Source organism: Schistocerca gregaria, chromosome 8, assembly GCF_023897955.1.
Source record: "Schistocerca gregaria isolate iqSchGreg1 chromosome 8, iqSchGreg1.2, whole genome shotgun sequence".
Classification (NCBI taxonomy): Eukaryota; Metazoa; Arthropoda; class Insecta; order Orthoptera; family Acrididae; genus Schistocerca; species Schistocerca gregaria.
Window position 1 is genome coordinate 73,847,945 of NC_064927.1, and position 27,698 is coordinate 73,875,642.

The 27,698-nt window shown below is 41.1% G+C and overlaps 1 protein-coding gene across 1 annotated transcript in view; it reads right to left on the reverse strand.

The window, feature by feature from the left end:
• The window catches only part of LOC126284151 (anaphase-promoting complex subunit 7), a 158,991-nt gene that overhangs the window by 5,263 nt on the left and 126,030 nt on the right, over positions 1-27,698 (reverse strand). Inside the window, exon 9 of the mRNA XM_049982871.1 lies at positions 10,005-10,150. Coding sequence (XP_049838828.1) covers positions 10,005-10,150 — 146 coding nt within the window. The remainder of the gene's footprint in view (positions 1-10,004; positions 10,151-27,698) is intronic.

Genomic DNA, 27,698 nt, shown 5'->3' on the forward strand with positions numbered 1-27,698 from the left:
GGACAACCATCAGCTGTATAACCGAATGACAACAATGAAAATTTGTGCCAGACTGGGACTCAAACCCAGATATCCTGCTAATCGCAAGCAGTTGCCTTACTATTAGGCTATTTGAGCATGACTCATGGCCAGACCAAGACTTCCATATCTCGCCAACCATGTGTCTGCAACAGCACTCATGCATCCGTTATGTATATTCCAATAAGGTGAGACATTTTACTTCACTTGCCCAGTGTCAGCAGATAAATATTATATTGCAGTGCCTGTGTTATTCTGAATTATGTTGGAATGTTCCTCTGGACATGGATGATGACATATGGAAGTTTAGGCCTGGCTGTGAGTCATGCATGAATAGCCTAATGTTAAGGCCACCACTCCCAATAAGTAGTGGGAAATATGGCTTCGAGTCACAATCCACCACAAATTTTCATTGTCGTCATTCCATTATACAGCTGATGGTTGTCCATATCCACAATTGCTAATACTTTTAATGTATTTCATAACAGGCTGTAGTCATCACAGTGCGTGCATGTCACATGTTCTTCCAGCCTAATAATTTTGCTGTTGCCTTCTTTAGGTGTCTGGGTGAGCAATGGCCTTTTGTCAATGACTATCCCCAAATATTCAATGTAGACAGTTTCCCTCACAATTTTCTCTTGCTAACAGATTAGGATGGACATTCATTCATCACTTATGGCAATTCATTTTGGGTTTGGAAGTTATTTTGATTCATAAGTGGTGAAACATGTCCCACTCAATCAGGATATTTTTCCAACCACAATTCTGATGTCATGTTTCATGGGTACATGTGTTACACCACTTTTTGTACGCACGTTGAAACACCGGCACAAAACACCAACAAATCCAGTAATTTCACACACTACATGACCATGGGCATGGCCAAAGATGATTGCCTCTTCTTGCCATGCTGTCACTCCTTATATTTATCAATGTTTGTGCACAATGTTTGCGTGAAAAATAAATATTTCACTCAACAGTAATGCCTTACGCTTACATAGAGGTAGTGCACATGCAGATGAGCATGTGACTCAATCCCTGTGCCTTCTGTAAGGGCTTATGATTCATCTGTCCATGCACACTGGGGCGACAGTACACTTGTCTGGCTATCAAGATGGAAATGTATGAAAACCCTCAATGACAACCAAATCATAATCTTAACAAAGATTGGAAGAAAGCACAAATCAAACCCATACAAGAAGAAGAGGAGATCTCTCTGATATCTAGCTCTTGTAGGATCCTAGATCATTTTCTGAACTCCAACTTAATGAGCAATCTTGAACACAATGTGCTCCTCCATGGCATACAGCAAAGAGCCATTGAACAAAGTAAATCAGGTGGATGCAATATTTCTTGACTTTTGAAGAATGTTTGAGTCTGTACCTCACCTAAGCTTACTATCACAAGTATGATCGTATGGAATATCAAGCAAAATTTATGAATGGATTGAGGATTTCTTGGTCAGAAGGACACAGCATGTTATTTTGGATGGAGAGTCATTGACAGAAGTAGGAGTACCTTCAAACGTTCTCGAGAAAGTGTGTCTGAACCCCTACAGGAGATGTTACATTTTAATAACCTTGCACACAATATTAATAGTAACCTCACACTTTTTGCAAATATATTGTACTATCAGGAAAAAAACTGCAAAAATATCTAATCGGATCTTGATAAGATTTCAGTGTGGGGCAAAGACTGGCAATTTGTTTTGAATGTTCAGAAATGTAAAACTCAAGAAACTAGTATTCTGAACTACAATATCAATTAACCAGAAATGGAGTCAATCAACTCATACAAATACCTGAGTGTAACATTTTACAGGGAGGATAGATTGCTACTGACCATGAAGAGGAGATGTTAAATTGCAGACAGGCACAACAAAAAGAATGGAGTGCATTTGAGCTTTGGGCCACAGGCACTTCTTGTAAAGCAAAGAAAGAAACACACACACACACACACACACACACACACACACACACACACACACACAGTCCCTGTCCTTGGCCACTGAGGCCAGATTCAGTGGCCAGAGTCAATGGTGATGTGTGTGCAAGTTGTTCTTGTGTGAATGTGTGTGTCAAATGAATAGCAGTCTTTTTGGTGTACCTGTCTGCAATTCAGCATCTCCTCTGTATGGTGAGTAGCAACATAGCCTTTTCATAATACTGTCGTCATTCCAACCTGGATTTTCCACTATTTGAATATAACATTTTGAGTGTCACAGAAATACTGAAAAATATGAATCGCCAACATGTAAGATTACTTATAAAGTGAAGAATCTAAAAGAATCAGCCCCTGTCACAGGAATCACAAGGCATGATTAGACTAATTGTTTGCCCTGATAGCTGAATGGTCAGCATGACGTACTGCTGTCCTAAGGGGCCCGGGTTTGATTCCCGGCTGGGTCGGGGATTTCCTCCACTCAGGGACTGGGTGTTGTGTTGTCTTCATCATCATTTCATCCCCATCCAGCGCGCAGGTCACTCAATGTGGCATCAAATGTAATAAGACCTGCACCAAAGTGGCTGGACCTGCCCTCCCAGCCAATGACACCAAAAGCTCATTTCCATTTTTCCATTAGACTAATTACAGCATGCACAGAGTCATATAAGTTCTTGCACTTTGGATGTGACTGGAACAAGAAGATACACTAATGTGGTACCACTAGTACTCTCTGCCATGCACTTCGAACTGGTTTGCTCATTGTGTCTACAGATGTAAAATATAAGGTTAACAACAAAACAATTATCTGACATCTGTTATACATGAACCACAGTCATTGTTGGAAACTGGACACAGAGGACTGACTAGATATTCTTCTTCAGTAGTCAGTAATCCATCTTACATTGTCCCTGTAACACTTTCATCATGTTCTGTATAGTGATCACAAACTTAGAGCCATGCACCTGCTGATGCATGTCTCCTTTCTGCTGTTCATGCATGTCACACATAAAATTCATTCTACACCTTAATAGCTTTCTGACAATTTGTCTTGCATCAGCTCTATGGTTCTTTCAGAGGATCCTCTTTGATGCATAAAAGACACCAATTAGTGTCTAATGATTTCTGAACATCATTACTCTTTCCTGGCAATGTCTTGTTATGAGACCAATATGCTGCTGTCATCATGAATGTAGCAAAGCAATACAGGACATAGCGGAAACGTAAAGTTGTAGAAGCGCGCTTGATCTTGGGAAACACTGGCACTGCTGTAGGAAAATTAAAACACCCTTCGGAGGAAAGAGAAGCATCAGTATGAACATTAAGAACTCGGATGGCAAGCCAGTACTATGCAAAGGAAAGCATAAAAAGTGAAAGTTGAAGATAACATTATGGAAAGGGAAGAGGAAGTATTTGAGTGTTAAATACAAGATATGATACAACAAGAAAAGTTTGATGGAACACTGAAAGATGTAAGCTGAAAAGTCCCCCAAAGCAGGTGACATTCCCTCGGATTTACTGAGATGGAGGGGGAGGGAGTGGGGGAGGGGGAGAGGGAGGGGTGATGGAGGGGATAGGGGGAGAGGGAGGGGTGATGGAGGGGATAGGGGGAGAGGGAGGGGTGAGGGAGGGGGTAGGGGGAGAGGGAGGGGCGAGGGAGGGGGTAGGGGGAGAGGGAGGGGCGAGGGAGGGGGTAGGGGGAGAGGGAGGGGCGAGGGAGGGGGTAGGGGGAGAGGGAGGGGTGAGGGAGGGGGTAGGGGGAGAGGGAGGGGTGAGGGAGGGGGTAGGGGGAGAGGGAGGGGGTAGGGGGAGAGGGAGGGGTGAGGGAGGGGGCAGGGTGCATTCTTTGCATCTCTGAGTGGGTTTTCTGCCTGCATCTTGCGTTGCCGGCCACCCTCTTGTTGAACTGCCACTAATGTGGGATTCTGTCCCGCACTTGGTATTCTTCATTTGTCAATCATATCCTTGTGAACTGTTGATTCAGTGAACTCCTTTACAGTTATCCTCCAATAGTTGGTTGGTCAGCAAAGTACCTTGGTGTTCCGAATGTCAAAGGTGTTGTCTTCCTTGATGCTATGCTTTACTACCTCCAATTTCTCTGTTTCTCCCAGTCACACATCCACTGCGTGGAATCCAAGACTGCATTCACCCAACGTATCTTGGCCACATTCACAGGCAATGCTGTATATTCCAGGTACATTCACTTTTAGTGGATCTTTTTCAGAGCAAAGCTGCTCTTTCAACCACAGCTGTTGTCTGATGACAGTTTTTAAGTTAGATTTTTCAAATGAGCTTTTAATTTTGGCCGAGGCATGTCCCAAATATGGAAGGAAAGTTTTGCTGAATACTTCCTTCAGGTGCTTTAGTTCGTCTGGCAGGCTTTCTTTGTTGCAGATATGAGGTCCCTACAGAGCAAGATATTCAGCACTAGCTGGTGTGTGCTGGATGGTGGTAGCTATTGCAGAGGTCTGAATGTGTTTTCTTCTTACATACTGAATGGCCTAGTGGACCATCTGTCTTCCTTTCTTGTGGGACACCGTAGATATCAAGTTAAGAACTCATCCAATATCATGAAAATACTTCAGGACATGTGATTACAAAGATATGGCTTGCTCATAGGTTCAATATTATGCCGCTATTCGCAAAACTACCTCTGTGAGATTCATTGGTGTTGCTGTCTGAACATTTCGAGCCGTAATACTACTTCAAGTGCAACAGAGTGTTTTATGAAAAGATGGCTGGAGTGGCCATGGGATCCCAACTTCAGGTATAGCAAATTTCTACATACACTAGATCGCGTGTTAGGTGGCACTTCAAACCACTCACCAGAAGACTATGCACTACTCCTACTGTATCGGTAACACTTTTGTGGTACAGGAGGGTGGCAGACAGACAACGGATGAGTTTCTGGACCTTAACAGCACCTGTCAAAACATTTTTTTCACAATGGAAATAGAGGAGGATGCTTTCTTTGCCTGCCTTTCCTGGAAATTCTAATATGGAAGAAAGCAGGTGGTACACTAGGCATTCCGTGTATAGGAAGGACACACAGTGAGACCCATACTTGCGTGCAACGAGCTGCCACCATCCAGTGTCACAGCAGGCAATGCTGACCACCCTGGTACATATGGCAAACATCATCTGTGGTGAAGAAAGCCTTCTGTATACACAGCATCTGAAGGAAGTACTCTGCACAAATGGGTACAGCGAAGCACAGATTAGTAGGGCATTCAGAAGACACAAGATGTTGGAAACCAGGAAGATGAAGAAGAAAAGAAGAGAAGGAATCACTCTTCTTCCATACTCGAGACAAAATTAAGAGGCTACTTGAAAAATCCAACACAAAACCACCTTCTGAGCATCGCTGGAGACAGAAGAGTGGTTCAGGTCTGTGAAAGACCCATTAAAAATGAAAGTAACTGGAATGCACAACATTGCCTGCAAATGTGGTCAACGATATAGTTGGCAAACACAGTGCTGCATTTCGAAATGCTGTGAGGAGCACATCAGGCACGTGCGACTGGGACAGACAGAGAAATTAGCAATCACAGAGCGAAATTACACCTCTGACTTCAGAACACCAAGATGTTTTGCTCAGCAACCTGCTACTGGGCCATCGCCATAAAGGAATCCATTGAAATACGGGTTCATGACAATCTTGTCAACAGGTAGGAAGGATACCGACTAAGTGCAGCACAAGAGCACAGCTAACACAGTCCAACTCACAAGACATGGCTGGAATGCCCACACAGAGATATGAATGATGTACACAACATTAGTGTGACAATAAACGCTATTATAAAAGCAAAATTTTTAGGCCCTTTACTTAAAACTGACTTAAAATGGTATACATATAAAGGCAAAATAAAGGAAACAGTAAATAAAATATTATGAAAAGGATAGTTGTTGCTCAGCATACAGCCGAGACCGCTGAGTCGCAAATGGGCACAACAGATTGGCAGAAAGTAAGCTTACATGCAAACATGCAACATATCCTTCACTGCTTGTGGGAAGGATCCAAATGGCACAGGTTGTGAAGCAGTCACTGGAATTAAGAACGTCACTTTGAGTGGCATGCTCAGCATCAGAGTGGTCCAACTGTTTCTTGGCAACAGTTCATCAGTTGCCATTCGTGCAGACAGACAGCTTGCTGGTTGTCTTGCCTGCGTATGTGTATGTTGTCTATTTTCAATGACGGTCTAGTTGGTCAAAAGATCAGTTTTTGCTATCTTTCTCTTGTGCCTATCCGTGACTCAGCATCTCAACTGTATGGTGAGAGGCAACCATCCTTTTCATAATATTTTTAAACTCCATCCTGTATTTTCCATGACTAAATGAACCACGTTAGTCTATGTTTACTTTCCATTAAAACCAGTTTTCATACTGTCCAATGTGCCTACTTTGCTCAATTGAAAAGTATCCTTCACTTTGGAATTATATTCTGCGATGTTTCGTCACCTAGTAAAATCAGCACCTTAGAACAGTAAAAAAAATAAAATTAAAAAATACGAGAGAAGTTGCTACTCGCCATATAGCAGAGGTGCTGAGTCGCGATAGGCACAACAAAAAGATTCAGACAATTAAAGCTTGTAACCATTAAGGCCTTTGTCAGCAGTAGATACGCATGAACGACCCCCCCCCCTCCCCCCCCCCCCCCCCCCCCCCCCACACACACACAAAAGCGCGCGCGCGTGTAAACGCAACTTGCACATGCGTCTGCAGTCTCAGAGCTCAAACCACACTGCGAACAGCAGCACCAGTGCCTGATGGGAGTGGCAACTGGGAGGGGGTAAGGAGGAGGCTGGGGTGGGGAGGGGGAGGGATAGTATGGTGTGAGTGTTGCAGTTTAGACAAAGGGGGGGGAGAGAAGCGGAGGGGGGGGAGGGGGTAAGTAGCGGAAAGAAGAAAAATAAAAAGAAATTAAAAGACTGGGTGTGGTGGTGACATGACAGCTGTGTAGTGCTGGAATGGGAACAGGGAAGGGGTCGGAAGTGTGAGGACAGTGACTAACGAAGGTTGAGGCCAGGAGGGATATGGGAACATAGAATGTAGTGCAGGGAAAGTTACCACCTGCACAATTCAGAAAAGCTGGTGTTGGTGGGAAGGATCCATATGGCACCACCTGTGAAGCAGTCATTGAGATAAGGGATATTATGTTTGGCAGCATGTTCAGTAACAGGTGGTCCACTTTTTTTTTTTGGACACAGTTTCTCTCGGTGGCCGTTCATGCGGACATACAGCTTGTTGGTTGTCATGCCTACATAGAATGCCGCACAGGGGTTGCAGCTTAGCTTGTAAGTCACATGATGGTGGTATCACAGGTAGCCCTGCCTTTGATGGGATAGGTGATGTAAGTGACCAGACTGGAGTAGGTGGTAGGAGGAGGATGTACGGGACAGGTCTTGCATCCAAGTCTATTACAGGGGTATGAGCCATGAGGTAAGGGATTGGGAGCCGGGGTTGTGTAAGGATGGACAAGTATATTGTGTAGGTTCGGTGGAACGATGAAATACCACGATAGGAGGGGTGGGAAGGATAGTGGGTAGGACATTTCTCATTTCAGGGCACAACGAGAGGTAACCAAAACCCTGGTGGAGAATGTAATTCAGTTGCTCCAGTCCCGGATGTTACTGAGTTTTGAGCAGAATGCTCCTCTGTGGCCGGATTGTAGGACTTTGGGAGGTGGTGGGAGACTGGAGAGATAAGGCACAGGAGATTCTTTTTGTACAAGGATGGGAGGATAATTAAGGTCGGTGAAGGCTTCAGTGAGAACCTTGGTATCTGCTTGTCACTGCAGATGCGACGACCACGGGTGTCTAGGGTGTACGATAGGGACTTCTTGGTATGGAATGGGTGGCAGCTGTCGAAGTGGAGGTATTACTGGCTGTTAGTAGGTTTGATATGGACGGACTTACTTTTGTAGCTATCTCTGAGGTGATGGTCAACATCTAGAAAGGTGGCTTGTTGGGTCGAGTAGTACCTGGTGAAGCAAATGGGGGATATATCGTTGAGGTTCTGGAGGAATATATATAAGGTGTCCTCACCTTCAATCCAGACAACAAAGATGTCACCAATGGATCTGAACCAGGTGAGCGGTTTAGGATTCTGGTTTTTTAGGAAGGATTCCTCTAGGTAGCCCATGAATAGGTTATCATAGGATGGTGCCATGCGTGTGACCATAGCCGTACCGCAGGATTTGTTTGTAAGTAATGCCTTCAAAGGAGAAGTAATTGTGGGTTAGTATATATTTGGTCACTGAGACTAGGAAGGAGATTGTTGGTTTGGAATCCATAGGGCATCTGTAAAGGTAGTGTTTGATAGCAGTAAGACCATGGGCATTAGGAATGTTAGTCTACAGGGAGGTGGCATCAATAGTGACGAGCAGGTCACCGTGTGGTAAAGGGAAAGGAATTGTGGAGAGTCGGTTGAGGAAATGGCTGGTATCTTTTATATAGGAGGATAGGACCCGGGTAATAGGTTGAAGGTGTTGGTCTACAAAACTCAGTAACATCCGGGACTGGAGCAACTGAATTACATTCTCCACCAGGGTTTTGGTTACCTCTCGTTGTGCCCTGAAATGAGAAATGTCCTACCCACTATCCTTCCCACCCCTCCTATCGTGGTATTTCACCGTCCACCGAACCTACACAATATACTTGTCCATCCTAACACAACCCCGGCTCCCAATCCCTTACCTCATGGCTCATACTCCTGTAATAGACTTGGATGCAAGACCTGTCCCACACATCCTCCTACCACCACCTACTCCAGTCTAGTCACTTACATCACCTATCCCATCAAAGGCAGGGCTACCTGTGAAACCACCATCATGTGACTTACAAGCTAAGCTGCAACCCCTGTGCTGCATTCTATGTAGGCAAGACAACCAACAAGCTGTATGTCCGCATGAACGGCCACTGACAAACTGTGTCCAAAAAACAAGTGGACCACCCTGTTGCTGAACATGCTGCCAAACATAGTATCCCTCATCTCAATGACTGCTTCACAGGTGGTGCCATATGGATACTTCCCACCAACACCAGCTTTTCTGAATTGTGCATGTGGTAACTTTCCCTGCAGTACATCCTACGTTCCCATAACCATCCTGGCCTCAACCTTCGTTAGTCACTGTCCTCACACTTCCGACCCCTTCCCTGTTCCCATTCCAGCACTACACAGCTGTCATGTCACCACCACACCCAGTCTTTTAATTTCTTTTTATTTCTCTCCTTTCCCCTACTTACCCCCTCCCCCTTCCACACATTCTCTCCTGCCCTCCATCTAACCTGCAACACTTGCACCACACTATCCCTCCCCCTCCCCACCCCAGCCTCCTCCTTACCCCTCCCAGTTGCCACTCATGTCAGTATTTAAATACCCACATCAGAATCATACTTTGGCGTATATATGCTGTTGCAATGCTCTGAAAAGGAAACTTTTTGATTGCTCTTTGTATTAAGTAGCAGAAGTTTTAAAACATGTGAAATATAAGGAAATCAAAAGACAAAAATTCAAACTCTGTGAAAATACTTCATTTAAGTATTACTTCACATTAGTTTCAAAAGCCTACTGTTCTGTTTAACTTTTCATGTTTCTCAGCACATGGATGCAATAATACCCATAAGAATAGAAAGATAATTTCAATAAGAACTCCATGGAAATCAGTGGGTTTCAAACAAAGCAAAGGATTCAGAGAAGCAATCGTGATCTTGGGCTTCATAATGGAAGGAAGATTTGAAACTAATATAATGCAAGTAGAAAATCAATAAACCAAATTTGTGTTAGCAAAAGTGGATGGGGTCAAGTAACTTCTTACAGAGATGAGCAGAATAACGTAAGGAAGTTATAAGAGGATAGGAGACAGAGATGAAGAAAAGCCTGAGAAGGCAAGGGGAACCCTATAAAAGAAGAAGTACTGGTACCTGAGACATTCTCTTATTAAAAATGCCATAGTTTCTGTCCTTTTGTATTTACAAAACGTATTAACATCCCTTTAAATAAACTGATGTATAATTTACTGAGTAATAAAACAGTGATACGCTTACTTCAGTGCTATACTATAGTGATCGAGGGCTCGTTCCTCTTCATGGACTCTCGCTAGAAGATCGCCGAGCATTTGGTGCAGCCTGCAAGTTGGCTGTATCTGTACTTGTCGTTCAAGAAGTGCAATTGCAGCCTCCAGTGTCATTTCCTGCAGCAAATGTCTCTTGTGAAAACAGACATAGCATATGTGACCAACACTGTAGATGGGTCTTCACAGAAATATACTAAATATAATATAAATATATCCCATGCTAACATTTTTGCTTCTAGGAAATAATGGAAACACAAAGAAATAAAACACACATCTAAACAGCTTTGACAACAGAAAAATCTCATTTAAGTGAAATTTTGCTCCTACTTTACAATTTCTTTGAACTTAATAGAGGCTTCTTTACTAAACCATTACAAACCTACAAATAATCAGCATGTACTTATATGAATATGTTTATTAAGGGGAGACAGTGGCAGAAATAATGAAAAATTTACAAATTATTTTTATTTGCTTATTTGGTAGTAAAAATAATTGAGATTATTACACCAAATTTTTTCCTTGAAATTCTAACTACAAACGGCATAAAAAAATTAAAACCCTAAGCAGTTTAATGCGCCAAACCAACTTTTCAACGTACCAAATGGAGGAAAAATTGTACAGCAGAATTTGGCCTGTGAACCTAGAAAATATAGCTTTTGAATGCTGTGACTTTTTTGTATACATAACAACAGTGTTGCAATGAAGGATGTGGAGCCATTTTCTGGTTCAATCAGGATGGTATAGAAGGCTGTGGAGTGTTGTAACCAAGTTTTGTGCTGTTCAGTGGAATTCGAGTGGCACTTAATTTATTGTGGCATTCTTTGTGCAAGGTTGCATCTTTTGATCACTTTTTACAATGCCTAAACCTGGTAAAGTATTTAAAAAATATAGTAAGTCCCATATTTCCAATATAAAGCGAAAAACTAACATTGAGGTTAGGGTCGGCCTGCAGATGCAAACATTAGCTTGTCTCAAAGTGCATCTAAAATAAATCTTGGAACAGGGATTGTGTCAGAAGAAACAAATCATGACAGAAACACAGGTTTCAGAATTGTGGATCTGGAAATGGTGGCAGAAGCACTTAGAAAAGCCTGCAAGTGCTCTTTTTGTTACGGAAATATGGATTTGGTTGATGATGGAAAGAGAGAATGTTTGGTTTGCACATTGCACATTTTGTGTCAAAACTGTGATGCTGACAGACCATTCAAGACATCAAAGGTCAGTAATAGAATCTATGAAGCCAATATGAGATTTATTTATGGACTAAAATGTATAGGGATTGGAAGAGATGGGTGAAAACCTTTTATGTGGTATTATGAACATGCCTGGTCCTCACCTAAAATTTTTTGCAATTAATACTGCTCTCCTCAATGCCCCCCCCCCCCCCCCCCCCCCCCCCCAATGAACCATGGACCTTGCCGTTGGTGGGGAGGCTTGCGTGTCTCAGTGATACAGATAGCTGTACCGTAGGTGCAACCACAACGGAGGGGTATCTGTTGAGAGGCCAGACAAACGCGTGGTTCCTGAAGAGGGGCAGCAGCCTTTTCAGTAGTTGCAGAGGAAACAGTCTGCATGATTGAGTGATCTGGCCTTGTAACAATAACCAAAACAGCCTTGATGTGCTAGTACTGCGAATGGCTGAAAGCAAGGGGAAACTACAGCCATAATTTTTCCCGAGGACATGCAGGTTTACTGTATGATTAAATGATGATGGCGTCCTCTTGGGTAAAATATTCCGGAGGTAAAATAGTCCCCCATTCGGATCTCCGGGCAGGGACTACTCAAGAGGATGTCATTATCAGGAGAAAGAAAACTGGCATGCTACGGATCGGAGTGTGGAATGTCAGATCCCTTAATCAGTCAGGTAGGTTAGAAAATTTAAAAAGGGAAATGGATAGGCTAAAGTTAGATATAGTGGGAATTAGTGAAGTTCGGTGGCAGAAGAAACAAGACTTCTGGTCAGGTGACTACAGGGTTCTAAACACAAAATCAAATAGGGGTAATGCAGGAGTAGGTTTAATAATGAATAGGAAAATAGGAATGCAGGTAAGCTACTACAAACAACGTAGTTAAAGCATTATTGTGGCCAAGATAGATACGAAGCCCACACCTACTACAGTAGTACAAGTTTATATGCCAACTAGCTCTGCAGATGACGAAGAAATTGAAGAAATGTATGATCAAATAAAAGAAATTATTCAGATAGTGAAGGGTGATGAAAATTTAATAGTAATGGGTGACTGGAATTCGGTAGTAGGAAAAGGGAGAGAAGGAAACGTAGTAGGTGACTATGGACTGGGGCAAAGAAATGAAAGAAGAAGCCGCATGGTAGAATTTTGCACAGAGCACAACTTAATCATAGCTAACACTTGGTTCAAGAATCATAAAAGAAGGTTGTATACATGGAAGAAGCCTGGAGATACTGACAGGTTTACGATAGATTATATAATGGTACGACAGAGATTTAGGAACCAGGTTTTAAATTGTAAGACATTTCCAGGGGCAGATGTGGACTCTGACCACAATCTATTGGTTATGACCTGTAGATTAAAACTGAAGAAATTGCAAAAAGGTGGGAATTTAAGGAGATGGGACCTGGATAAACTAAAAGAACCAGAGGTTGTACAGAGTTTCAAGGAGAGCATAAGGGAGCAATTGACAGCAATGGGGTAAAAAATACAATAGAAGAAGACTGGGTAGCTTTGAGGGATGAAGTAGTGAAGGCAGCAGAGGATCAAGTAGGTAAAAAGACGAGGGCTGCTAGAAATCCTTGGGTAACAGAAGAAATATTGAATTTAATTGAAGAAAGGAGAAAATATAAAAATGCAGTAAATGAAGCAGGCAAAAAGGAATAAAAACATCTAAAAAATGAGATCGACAGGAAGTGCAAAATGGGTAAGCAGGGATGGCTAGAGGACAAATGTAAGGATGTAGAGGCTTATCTCGCTAGGGGTAAGATAGATACTGCCTACAGGAAAATTAAAGAGACCTTTGGAGAGAAGAGGACCACTTGTATGAATATTAAAAGCTTAGATGGCAACCCAGTTGTAAGCAAAGAAGGGAAGGCAGAAAAGTGGACGGAGTGTATAGAAGGTTTATACAAGGGCGATGTACTTCAGGGCAATATTATGGAAATGGAAGAGGATGTAGATGAAGACGAAATGGGAGATACGATACTGCGTGAAGAGTTTGACAGAGCACTGAAAGACCTGAGTCGAAACAAGGCCCCCGGAGTAGACAACATTCCATTAGAACTACTGACGGCCATGGGAGAGCCAGTCATGACAAAAATCTACCAGCTGGTGAGCAATATGTATGAGACAGGCGAAATACCCTCAGACTTCAAGAAGAATATAATAATTCCAATCCCAAAGAAAGCAGGTGTTGACAGATGTGAAAATTACCGAACAGTCAGTTTAATAAGTCACAGCTGCAAAATACTAACGCGAATTCTTTACAGACGAATGGAAAAACTAGTAGAAGCCGACCTCAGGGAAGATCAGTTTGGATTCCGTAGAAATGTTGGAACACGTGAGGCAATACTGACCCTACGACTTATCTTAGAAGCTAGATTAAGGAAGCACAAACCTACACTTCTAGCATTTGTAGACTTAAGAGAAATCTGTTGACAATGTTGACTGGAATACTCTCTTTCAAATTCTGAAGGTGGCAGGGGTAAAATACAGGGAGCGAAAGGCTATTTACAATTTGTACAGAAACCAGATGGCAGTTATAAGAGTCGAGAGACATGAAAGGGAAGCAGTGGTTGGGAAGGGAGTGAGACAGGGCTGTAGTCTCTCCCTGATGTTATTGAATCTGTATATTGAGCAAGCAGTAAAGGAAACAAAAGAAAAATTCGGAGTAGGTATTAAAGTCCATGGAGATGAAACAAAAACTTTGAGGTTCGCCGATGACATTGTAATTCTGTCAGAGACAGCAACGGACTTGGAAGAGCAGTTGAACGGAATGGATAGTGTCTTGAAAGGAGGATATAAGATGATCATCAACAAAAGCAAAACGAGGATAATGGAATGTAGTCGAATTAAGTCAGGTGATGCTGAGGGAATTAGATTAGGAAGTGAGTGCCACGAAGTCATTTCTGAAAGTATTTGTATGGAGTGTAGCCATGTATGGAAGTGAATCATGGACAATAAATAGTTTGGACAAGAAGAGAATAGAAGCTTTCGAAATGTAGTGCTACAGAAGAATGCTGAAGATTAGATCGGTAGATCACATAACTAATGAGGAAGTATTGAATCAGATTGGGGAGAAGAGAAGTTTGTGGCACAACTTGACCAGAAGAAGGGATCGGTTGGTAGGACATGTTCTGAGGCATCAAGGGATCACCAATTTCGTATTGGAGGGCAGTGTGTAGGATAAAAATCGCAGAGGGAGACCAAGAGATTACTACACTAAGCAGATTCAGAAGGATGTAGGTTGTAGTAGGTACTGGGAGATGAAGAAGCTTGCACAGAATAGAGTAGCATGGAGAACTGCATCAAATCAGTCTCAGGACTGAAGACCACAGCAACAACAACAACAACAACAACAACAACCCTTCAATGCAGTTGCAGAACTAAGTGAAGAGAGTATGAAAATGCCAGTCCTGGGGGCAATTCAAGAAAATTGTGAAGCAACTAATAGCAACGATATAGCAGTTTCTGAAGGAGTTTCAACAATCATTAGTGTCAACACTGGAAAAGTATTAGACTTAGAGGTGATGTCTAAATATTGTTCTGCATGTTCCTTGCACAAGAAATATATTGATGCAGCTAAAGAAACAGAATAGCAAGAAGCCCATAAAGCTGTTTGTAGCAGAAATTATGCAGGCTCCAGTGGTGGGATGGAAGCTGCAGGTATGAAATTCATTTTCCATAGATCTTTGCAAAAGTATGGAGTAAGATATGTACAGTATTTAAGAGATGGAGACTCTTGTGATTTCAAGAACGTAGTTGAAAGTCAGCCCTATTGAAAAGATTGCACTATTGAGAAACTGGAGTGCTTAGGCCATATTCAGAAGAGGATACGTGGACGACTCTGAAGACTTGTTGCAGACAATAAAGGCAAGCTACTAGAGGATGTGAAGCCACTGGGAGATAAAAACACAGTAACAAAGAAGAGAATTGACAGCCTACAAGTCTATTATGGTGCTGTAATTAGAAGTAGCCTCACAACATTGGACAGTATGAGGAAAGCAGTAGGGGCCATTTGGTTTCATTACTTGTCGAACAGACACTAAACCTCAAACATGGCCTCTGTTCTAATGAATGGTGCAAATTTTTGAAAAGTAAGGAAAGTGGTGAAGCTTATACCCATAAAAATAAACTTCCTTATGAGGTTTCAATGGCCATTAAACCAACTTTTAGAGCACTGGCTTCACCAGAACTGCTAGAAAGATGTCTGCATTGGAAAACAAAGCAGCAAATGAAAGTTTCAATGCTCATATTTGGAAAAGGTGTCCAAAGACTGTGTTTGTATCCAATTTGGTGGTGAAGACTTCTGCTTTGGAAGCTGCAACAGTGTTTAATGATGGGAATGTGGCAAGACTTCACATCCTCAGCAAGATGGGCTTTACACATGGAGTCTTCACTGAGCATATACTGCAGATCAATAAGAATCGCGAGGGCGAAGACTTCAGTCCAGAACATACAAAAAATTGCTAGGCAAAAGAGCAGAGAAGCTAAAAGAGCTGTAGAGGATGATGAAGAAGAAATGTAATATGGATATGAGCAGTTTTAGCTAAGGTATGATAGTTTTTTTTTCATCCAAACTTTAAAACGATTTTTCTGCAACTTAAGGTTTTCTGCTTTCAGGAACACATATACCAGAAACTACTGGAAGGATTGTAATGAACTTTGGCACACCTACTCTTTTACTTTGAAGCAATATTTAAGTGGAACAAAATTTTAATCGAGATATTATACACAGTTTTGTGTATGATAATATATTGAAAAGTTTGCTTGTAAAAAATTTTCGAATCCAAAATATCACAGAAAACAATAGCATTAATTTACCAAAAAGTTACTGCACTTAAAACTGTACACCTTTTAGTGTAGATTATTTTACCATTAAAAAATTTGCCATTATGAAAAAGTGTACTTTAAAATAATAATGCCATAAAAAATTCAAAATTATCTCACTGCATTAGACTGTTATTAAAAACTCTGAATTTAAAAAAAAGAATCACATTAGATAGTGTGCAAAATTTCAATGAGATTGAAGAAAAAATGGCAAAGATATGGCTTTACAAAAATATCAGTGTAAGACTGCCACCGTCTCCCCTTAAGAGATATGTGAACAAGATTTACTATTCGCAAATTTTACTTCACAGCGTTTATTCTCAGTATGATCTACAGAATATGTAAGTAAGAAAATATAAGTCCCAGTACATATAGAACAAAAATTGTGGTTGAATGTAAATAATTTGGGAATAAAGGAGTCCTCTCACCGGATAGTGGAAGTATCAAATCATCAACAGGAACATACATTAAGAGACAGGAAACTTGCTAGCCTTCAGAAATAAATCCTCACTTGAGCTAGAGTGTGCGCCCACGTGCGCGTGCACGCGCTCACACAAACAAAGCACGTGTGTGATGTGTGTGCCCATCTGTTTGTGCACCTACTAAATGGTGACAACTGCACACACAATGCAGGAACAGCAGTTCAGCAGGTGGAGTGGGGTGTTGTTTTGGGTGAGCTGGTTAGATGGAGAGAGGCGGGAGACAGAAGGAGGGGTTTGCGATGAGTAAATAGCAGGTTGCAGGTTTGCTGGCTAGGAATGAGAGAGGGAGTAGCAGGTGATGCAGAGGTGCCGGAGCTGGTGGGGAGTGACACATAATTGAGGTGCATGAGACGCCAACTGGGAGGGAGTGATAGAACAGAGGAACAGGAAACTGTCATGTGGAAGGTGTAGGGACACTGGGTTAATGGAAATTGAGGCCAGGGAGTTTATGGGAGTGAAATACGTGTTGCAAAGATAGCTTCCACCTGCATAGTTCAGAAAAACATGTGGTAGGTCAAAGGATTCAGATGTCCTGGGCTATGAAGCGGTCATTGAAATCCAGCATTTTGTGCTCAACTGCGTGTTGTGACACTGGGTGATCAACTTCGTTCTTGGCCATAGTTTGGCAGTGGCCATTCATTCTGGACAGCTGCTTTGTTGTTATAACAATATAATCATAAACAGGGTGTATACATGGACAAGGAAAAAAAATTCCCAGACTTTTCCCGGATTTCCCAGCTAAAAATACACTTTCTCCCGGCTGAAAACACATTTTTTCCGTGTTATGTGACAGTATATTTTCCCTCAGAGCTGTAAAACTTATCTTTTGAATGGTTATGGTTTTATACATGGGTGTAGAATTTCCTGGTACTTAAGAAAACTAAACTCACAGGAAAAAAAAACATGTTTTAGAAAGATCTTTGATGTGAAGCAACATATACCCTACATATTTTCATATTACAAAAGTATAAATTGTAATTCCATCAAACACCGCATATTACTTTCCCAAGCACTGAAATGGAGATTGCAATGAGCTTTTGTAAGCCTGTCACAGCTCAAGTCACGTGATCTCGCCAGCCGGTGGATATTCAGAGCATAGGACAACTGATGTAGTCAGCCAATTAGCAACATCACTGTTAAGTAGCGCGAACACACAAACAAGCGAAGTTTAAATTGATATACATAGTGTTACTACAAGAAAAGCAACACATTCACAATAATATTCGTCTCTAAGATTAATAAGCTGCAAGAGAAACTAAGCTTCCACATATAATGTTGATCTTTTTGCACATGTTACACTTTAAGATATATCACACAAATGACCCAGTAAAATTTTTAATAATGAGATAAATGTCTGATCTTCTGGGCTCGAAATGCTTCTCAATGGCTCTTCATCAAAGAGTTGATTTTTAAACAAGAGTCAAACGCTGTGTGATTTACAAAATTCATCTTACATTGTAACACATAGTTCAACTTGCATAAATGGAAATTTACTTTGAAAGTAATGCTTTTAAAATTACCATTCGCAATATTTTCCGAGGAGCTGTTAGAAATAGGTTCGTTGTAGCAGTTGCCAGAGAGCGCCAGATGACAGGTGCCACCACACTTGCACTGCTATGATGACACAGGAGGCCCGTATGTTTGTAGTTGTAAAACATTAAAAGGTCTTACATTATGTCATAAAAGAAACAAGACATCGGGGGATACCCCAAGAGCATTGGAATTTCGTGAACCATACTAAAATGTGCACATTTAAAGTGCATACTTAAAGTGCACATTCATATGTCCAGATTCCCAATGAAGTGGTCCTCGACCTAATATTAAGCTTTTCAGTGTGGTTTTCGGGACGGAAATTTTCTTGGAGTACCAGTACTGTATTACCTCATATTTAGTTCTTTATTATGGCATAATGCCATACGTGATAGAAGATGAAAATGTGCACTTGAAATGCAGCAAATAGTTGAAACTGCAAGGGGATTAATACTTGACTGTAAGAAAGACAGAAATAAAATAAAATCTCAAACTAATAACAAATTTTTGTCTTTCGTAATTATGTGAATGTATTTTAATTCACTTGATAACTTCTGGCACAGAAATCCATTTTGTTTTCATTTGACGTGAGGCATTAAACGAAGAGGAAGCAGCAACATCAATAAATAATGTAAACCTGGGCACGTGGAGACTACCCACTTCCCCACAATAACTCAGACTGCTCTGCACATCGGACTGGATCTACGATATTTCCGAACAGGGACAATACTTTATAGCCCCCCCTTCCGATGAGCGATTGAGATAGGTCAAAAATTTTTTAAAATCTTTTCAAAAATATGTTCAGTTTGTACCGCACATCTTTCTGAAGAATCTGATACATAAAAACATTGTGTCTGAGGAAATGTAAGACATGTTATTTGATCTTAAGTGTGGCGAAGTGCAGTCCACGCCTCTTCACACAGCATTCTTCTATCGCATGCCACTGTATTTCATTCTGTGGAATTGAAACGCATATATTTTCTAATGGGTGCCATCAAACTATATTCAGGATTGTGGAAATTAAAATACCCAGTGGTGCCTCTCCTGCTCCTAGTCGGCCGGTTTGACATCCTGTCCCCCCTCTTTCAAAAAACATAAAAAATAGATAAATAAAAAAAACCACCCTCACAATTAATACTGGATGGCATTTTTTGTAATCAGAAGAACAAGAACTCTTCAGAAAATTTGCACTCTTTGTTGCCTGTTAGCTAATAACTTGCTGTTTTGTGTGACGTAAAATCAAATATAGAATACATACAAGTTAAGACGAGACAACTAAGACGGTACACATTTCTTCAGTCCTTAGCTCCTAGCATTTTTCTCTCTCTAATCTTGCTACAGCTTTACACGGCATGCTTTCCTTCCTGCGCAAGAATCTATTACCTCATCAACGTTCGTCAAAAGTTTTACTACATGAAAAATCGAAATTTCTTTGTCTAATACTGAAAAAGCTGTTAATACAAACAGCACCCAAGACTGTTGTGGTTTCTCGATCTGATTATGTATATTATGTCACTGTCTGCTCGATAAAACAAAACAGGCCTTTGTAATATTGCAGCAATTTTAACACAAACCAAATAAATGAAACTGTTTTGACACAAATGATCATTTTTATAACATGGCAGAATATAATTCACAAAGTATCAATATCAAATGCCTGTTAGGCCTACTACAAGTAAAAAGCTTTATGGTATGAAATAGTTTCACATTTCATTCATATGTTCCAGTTTCTCAAGCATGAGATCGAAAAGTAGTAGTACAAAATTTTTAGATGAATTTGGAATCGTGATATTCTTCCATAGTTCACGTGAAGTCCTCGTTTCTTCTCCTTCCGCATTCTAACAAACAATTGTATCACTAATTCTGTAACTATTCCTGCCATTGTCAAAACTTATTCGCCGGTTAACTTCACTAACCCTGTCAGAATCATCGGTTTTGTTATCCTGTGATTATTCTCTGGTCAGGTGTTGTTAAATGTTCATAGAACACGTTTTCTGCTTCCAGAACAGAACTTAAGTGGCTGCTAGTGTGGAACTGTACAACTGGCCCTTGCTAGTGTAGCGTTCTGGCCAAAATTTTCTGTCAAAATTTCATTTTCTTGGGTACACTGAGAAGATAATATGTAATCTTTCTTACCTGTTATTCCTGTTAGTCATTTATTTCCACTCTGGTTGTCTGAATCTATGGATTTCACTAGTAAATGTAACAATGCTGATCATTCGCAAACCCAATCAACCAAGTAATCGGACAGCGATTGGCATTCATCCGTTCGGCTTCATTCCACCCAGCTCTCATAGCCCTGTCCATATTTGCTTGCAGGAAGGTTTATTTCTAGATACGATGAGAATTCCCCTGACAGAGATTGGCATTCATCCGTTCGGCTTTATTCCAACCAGCTCGCATAGCCCCGTCCCCTTTTGTCTACAGGAAGGTTTATTTCTAGATACGAGAATTCCCCTAACAGGAATCACGTACACTATGTACACATTCAAAACTCAACTTATGATTCATTCAGAAATCAGCTTAGAAGGTGTTCAAAAATGTAAAAAAAACCAACATGGACGTCTTCAAAATCATGTGAATAATCAATAGACCAAAGTGTGTTGGATGCTAGGCACTTTGTGAAACAAAGTTTTTTTCTTCAAGAATATGAATATGCGCCCCTGTCCGAAATTGCCAGCCGGGTCAGAAACCTCGGTTTGCCCCCCTCCCTCCACCTCCTAACTAGATCCTGCACACATGCGATTGTGGCAGCTTGGGCACGCCAGTAAAAATTTTCCCGGTAGCATCTTTGTGTTTACTGTGAGTGCTTACACAGCCAACAGCCACATTTCTGCAGTCAGTAGCGGGAGAAAATGAAAATACACGCTCAACTGTGCATGCACATGAGCCTGCTTGTAACTGCTACAATGAATCTAATGTAAACAGTTGTGACATCATGTTCATCAGAGGCAATTTGTTGTTATGAAGCATTGCACAGTCTTCCTAAAGCCATTGACACATTTTGCTGCTGGCAGACGCTTGTATGAGTACCATGTTTTGTTGCTTTATATGTTGTTTTTCCTTTGGAATTTAAGTTTTATTTTTGTTTTTTCTCTCGTTCATCTTTTATTGCTGCAGTATTATTCCGCAGTAGTGGAATACAGTAATATCCTTTGTTAGAGCATTGGTTGTTACCCGACAAAATTACGAAAATTTAACTGAAAACTAAAACAATGAAAGATTTTCGGAATTCTAAAAAGTTCCTGTGTTTTTCCTGGTTTTCTCCAGGATGAAAAAATTCCCGGGGTTTTACCGGTTCTCCCGGGTCGTATACACCCTGATAAAAAGCTGTGCATCGATTGCAGCAGTGTTGGTATATGGCACGGCTGCTTTCATAGATGGTCACGTCTGTGACAGGACTGGGGTAGGAAGTGCTGGGTGTGTGGATTGGGCAAGTCTTGCACGCGGGTGTTGTACAGGGGAATGATCCCAGTGGCAAGGGGCTGGTAGTGGGAGTGGGACAGGGATGGACTAGGATGTTGCATAGACTGTGTGAGCAATGGAATACCACTTCACAAGTGGTGGGATGGATCTTGGGTAGAATTTCCCTCATTTCAGGGTATGATGACAGATAAAGCCCTTGTGAAGGATACTGTTTGGATGTTTCAGTCCGCAGTCATATTGGTTGATGAGAGAGGTGCTCCTTTGTGGCTGGAGGTGGTGGAAGGATTAGGCAGGGCTGTGTGAGGATATATCCTGGGAAATCTTTTCACAAACTAGGTTTGGGGATAGTGTCTGTCTGTGAAGGCCCTTGTGAGACCATCATCATACTGGACAAATGAGTTTTCATCATTGCAGCCATGCCGTCCATCCATGGGTGGTCAGGCTGTATGCTAGGCATTTTTTTGGTGTGGAAGAGATGGCAGCTCTCGAAATGGAGGTACTGTTGGTGGCTAGTAGATTTAATATGGGCAGAAGTGTGGCATGAAGCAGACGTGAGAGAAAGTGATGAGATTGCAGGGGAATAAGAATAGGACGTCTCAGCCCTGTGTTCAGATTGTGAAAATATCGTCAGTGAATGTGAATTACGTAAGTGATTTGAGGTTTTAGGAGCTCAGGAATGTTTCCTCTAGATGTCCCATACAAATGTTAGTGTATGAGGATGCCATGCAGTACCTATGGTCATGCTGTGGATTTGTTTACATATCTTCCTCTTAAAGGAGTAATTATGCAACAGGATATAGTTGCATGAAAAATGAGGCAATGTGTTTAGATTCTGAAGGACATTGAGAGGGGTAGTGTTCAACAGTGGCAAGGTCATGGGCATGAGGGCTGTCCACATCTATGGATGTGGTATCAGCTGTGGTGGGATCCAGGAGGTACAGAGCAGGTAATGGTGGAGAGACAGTTAAGGATGTGGTTAGTATTTTTGATGTGAGAGGCTAGTTTTCAGACAACTGGTTGGCTATGTTGGTCATCAAGAGCAGAACATTTTTCACCAGGAGCTCAATAACCAGCTACAATGGGTGTCCAAAGTTGTTGGTTTTATTGATTTTGGGAGCATGTAGAAGGTGCATGTGCAGTGTGTATATGGGGAGAGGAGGGAGATGGACTGAGGTGGGGGTGGGGAATGGAGGGAGGTTGAGACTAAGGATTTCAGTAGGGTTTGGAGGTTTTGTTAGATTTCTGGGATGGGATCACTATGGCACAGCTTGTGGGTGAGGAGTCAGACAGTTGGTGGAAGCCATGCGACAGGTAGTCACTGTGATTCATCACAACAGTGTAGGAGCCTTTGTCCGCAGGAGGATGATTACATCAGGATCTGTTTTGAGGTTTCTTCTGCTGAAATCTTACTTTTCTTAGGAAGGGACCTGGGGAAGGATGTAGCTGCCATGTTGTGGATAAGGAATTAATTGTAGTTGGCAGGGGGGAGGTGGTTAGGTGGGAGGAGAAGGTCAAGTAGGATGGTAGTACAACTGAGTGAGTCAAGGTTGAGTGCAGTAATTCGGTTGGCTTTGGTTGGAGGGATTGGTGACAAAGAAGTGTTATCACTGTAGGACATAGAAGAGGGAATAGGTCTTTGACAAGTTCAATCTGGTGTGAGGCTGAAGCAAGGGCTTTGGATGGGTCTGATACTTCTGAGGGACTGAGGCTTTTGGTGGAAAGATTAGCGACATTTGTTTTGCTTTGAATTTCACAGAGCTTTGGGAGAAAGTTTTGGGGGACACGGCAAACTGAAAAAAATCAGCTAGACATGGCATGGGTATTATGAGGAGTTGACGAAGAAGTTCATCGTGGGTAGGATAGGTGTTGATGGGTAGTGCTCCAAGGCAGGCTGGACAATTTAAAGGTGAAGTGTCTGCAATGTTCTTCCAGGTGTTCAAGGGGAAGGGTTTCAGTTTTGGAGATGTGGTGTATGTAGTTAGGATTGCACAGTACAGTATCTTATATAAGGAGCAGAGGTGGTTCTGTGATGCCTGTGTCGTGGGTATATGTTTCTGCAGTACTAAGCTTGTGAGGGTCAGGGAGTGATAGAATCTGCTGCAATCACTTCCCACCTTTTAATATTGGCATGACAACCAACATGCTGTCCACCTGAATGAATGCCCACTGCTGAACTGTGGTCAAGAACAAAGTTGACCACCCAGTGGCACAACATGGAGCTAAGCACGAAATGCTGGATTTCAATGGAAGCTTTACAACCTGGGCTATCTGGAACCTCCCATCTACAACCAGTTTTTCTGAACTATGCATATGGGAGTTATTCTTGCAACAAACTTTTACTCCCATAAACCTCCTGGACTCTATCATCATTAATCTACTGTTTCCACACCCTCCACCCAACAGTTTCCTGTTCCTCTGTCCTATCACCCCTCCACCCAATTCAAGTCACCATCATCATTGTTCCTCTCACATTCCTAGCCAGCAAACCAGCTGCCTCTCTCCAAGTGGCTCGTTACTCATCTCAAACCCCTATTCCTGCCCTGCGGCTCTCTTCCCTCTACCTATGTCACCCAAAACAACTCTAACCCCACTGAACTGTAACTCAAGAAAGGATTAGTTTCTGAAATCTAACAAGCTTTCCTTATCTTTTGTGTGTGCCTGTTGACAACTCAATGCTTCCACTATTCAGTGAATGGGCTCTTTTATTCCTAAATTATTTAAGTATCTTAAAAATTAAGAATTTTGCTTTTAGATTTGTTTAGTACTAAACTGTTTCATGAGTACACCATGAAGCAATCACAAGACTTGATTGAAGTTTATAACATATATTTGAAGACACAAAAGAAACAAATGTTCAAGGTTATAGAATAATATTAGAAGTTCTCAATCAGAATTTCATGGCGTTATTAGATGCCATGATAAGAACCACTGCATGTTATGGCAACATATTAAATATAAGTGCAAGTGCCTCCAGGAGTGGCACTGCAGATAGCAACTGCACCATTGGACATGTGGCCTTATTTTCAAATTTAACTTTTTTTATGGTGGTTGAAATGAACTGAAGGAAGAAAAATCTGCAAAGATATCTACTACATGAACAAAACATACAACAGACTTAATCAAGAAGAAAGAAGATGTGGAAGAAATGGAGGAGGATTGGTAAAATATAACAACTGCAGTTAAGACAGCCACTGAAGAAGCCTTAGGAAAAAAGAGAAAAAAGATAAGAAGGAAAAAAAGGTTTAAAAATTTGGACAACAGAATTGGATAAATTTAGAAGAAACAAGCAAAATGCTTGCTCATCTTAAGTATCTCACTGCAACAACAGAGGAGAATCATCAAATTTACAAACAAGAGAGAAATGCTGAAAACTGAGAAGTAATACAAGCTCATCAAGAATCTTGGAATAGATTTATATGTGTAATAGAATATTATAATCACAGAAAGCAAATGATAGCTTAAAAACAATGAAAATGCTAAATTAAACAAGAAAAGAAGTTGCTCAAATAAATAACATTCAACAAGCAAAATAGATAGAACATTATAAGAACTTATTGTATAAAGCCATGTGCTCTACAGCTAGTATGGAGGATTACAGGATGTAATTGAAGTAGGATGTGTAGATGATTTATGTACGGGTTAATTAAAAGGGACAGAAAAGCTACTGGTATGAATGGTATAAACTCTGAACTGTTAAAAAATGCAAACACACTACTACAAAACAGATTACTACACTCGCTTGAAAAAGGGAGCTATTCCAGAAGCATGATCACAAGCAAAGGTGATGTCACCCTTTAAAAAAAGGAGACCATAGAAGCTGCGAGAACTGTAGAGGAATCAGCTCGATTGAAACTGCATATAAAGTTTGTCCAAGAATAGTGAACACGAGATTGAAGGTCATAGCCGAGACAAAAAATGAAATGATCATATGGCGATGGTGGCTGGGAGCACATAACAAGGGAAGTTCAGCTGTTGAGTTGCAAGTCTTTTGAATTTATATCACACTGGGTAATGTGCATGTCGATAATGCTAAGGATGAGGACAACATAGCACCCTGTTTACGAGTGGAGAAAATCTCGGACACGGTTGAGAAACCAACCAGAGCCTGCTGCATGGCAGTCAGAAGCACTGATCACACAGCTAAGGGCAAACAAGTTGACAACAGATGTAGCATTCATAATAAAACAAACAATTAAAAAAAAGAGTGTAGAATAGGGACACCCATTTACATTTCATTGATTTTTTAAATGAATTCAATAATGTTAACAGAAAGAAACTATGGGGAATTCTGAGGGAAAGAGGATATCCTCAACATCTAATAAACATTTTAAAAAGTCTGTACAAACATACAACTGTAATTTGAGATATAAAAGGCACTCCAAAACATACAACAGATACAAACAAAGGAGTAAGATAAGGGTGCAGCATTTCACCCACACTTTTTAACATTTATTTAGATGACACAATCCAGAAATGGAATTAGAATTTTAATGGGGGAATTAAGATTAATGGTAATTCCTACTTGTATATTATATGCAGACGACACCACACTGTTGGCAAATAATGGAGATGACCTAGAAAGGGGAATACATATATTAGGTAAGGTTCACGACGGTCATCACAATTTCAGAAAGGATGACAAAGTCAATGGCTTTCAAAGGGAAATATCCTCTGTAGACAAAAACTATGATCAACAACAGAGCAACAGAACAGGTCAAACATTTTAACTATTTACGCTGTAATGTCGCACCAGCATAACGAAAACACAGAGAAGATACTAATAAAGTTTGGTAATAAATGTGGAACAATAAACAGATGTCAAAAAATTAAAATGAGGATAGAAACAAGACTGAAATTTTATAAGACAATGGCAGTTCCAATGGTTGCTTAAGGAAGTGAATTGTCGGTTATAAGGAAACGTCAAGAAAATTGCATACAAGCAACAGAAATGAGGTTTCTAAAACCAGTAAAGGAATGCACAAGAGCTGACACATTTTGAAATTCAGAAATGAGGGAAGTACTGAATATACTTAACATCTTCAATAAAATACAAGAAAATAGGAGAGACCAAAATGGACATCTCTAAAGAATGTGTGGAGAAATATTACCTCTACAGATAGGAATATTTAAGCCAGTTGGAGGAGGAGGAGGAGGAGGAGGAGGAGGAGGAGGAGGAGGAGGCGGCAAGGAAGGCCAAGGAAGTGATGGGTAATATAACACGCAAAACCAAAAAAAGGTCTAATGCTTTAAGTGAAGAAGAAGAAGAAGAAGAAGACAATGATGATGATGATGATGATGATGAAATGAGGTAGAGGCACAGCAGTCCAGCTGTGCCAAGTAGACAGCTGTTTCAGCTGCAAGTCCTGGGTTTGAGCTTTGCTGCCAACCTACCTCCCGTCACTTTCAAGAGTCTAATATCTTGGTGGTTTACTTTCACCTAACCAACAGCCCATGGTACACTTACGTAAGAAACTCTTGTGTCATGCTCTCCATATACTGAATTTTGTTCAAGAGCAGAACTCCACCCCCCCCCCACCCCCCCCCCCCCCCCCCACACACACACACACACACACACACACACACACACACACACACACACACACACACCCTCTTTACATATCTAACCATATCCTTTCCCAGATGCCTCATTTCAAAACACTGAAATCTTAATCTTTTCCTTTCCTAAGTAAGGTTGATGTCTTGTGACATATCCTATCTCTGAACACGTCCCGATAGCCCAATAATGGAAAGTGTGTATGAGATATCTCCAAATAATCTGTTTAACTCAAATCCATTACTGAACACACTCACTTTCCTGAAATCATTTTTCCCCACTACCACAATTTAATTCATTCATTTATACACAGATCATGAAAGGCAGCCTTCAGGGATGTGGAATGAGTCAAGGCAAAAATACCAAATGTTGGCTACTGCTGGGAAGTATACTAACAACAAATTCTGACTAGCACAAATCTACCTGACAGCCACATACTGAATCTGTAGATTACTTCATAAATGAATGTTAGGAGATAAAAAGCTTCTATGAAGGATAAGAAAAGCCACTGCTGTTCCTACTTTATTGCTCGTTGCTGTTTTTATCTAAAAACATTTATGTAACTTTACACATACCACTGTCAGATGTCTATGTAATGGCTGTCACTGTTTCCAACTTTTGGCCAAGGTTGACGTCCAAAGGTCAAATCTGGC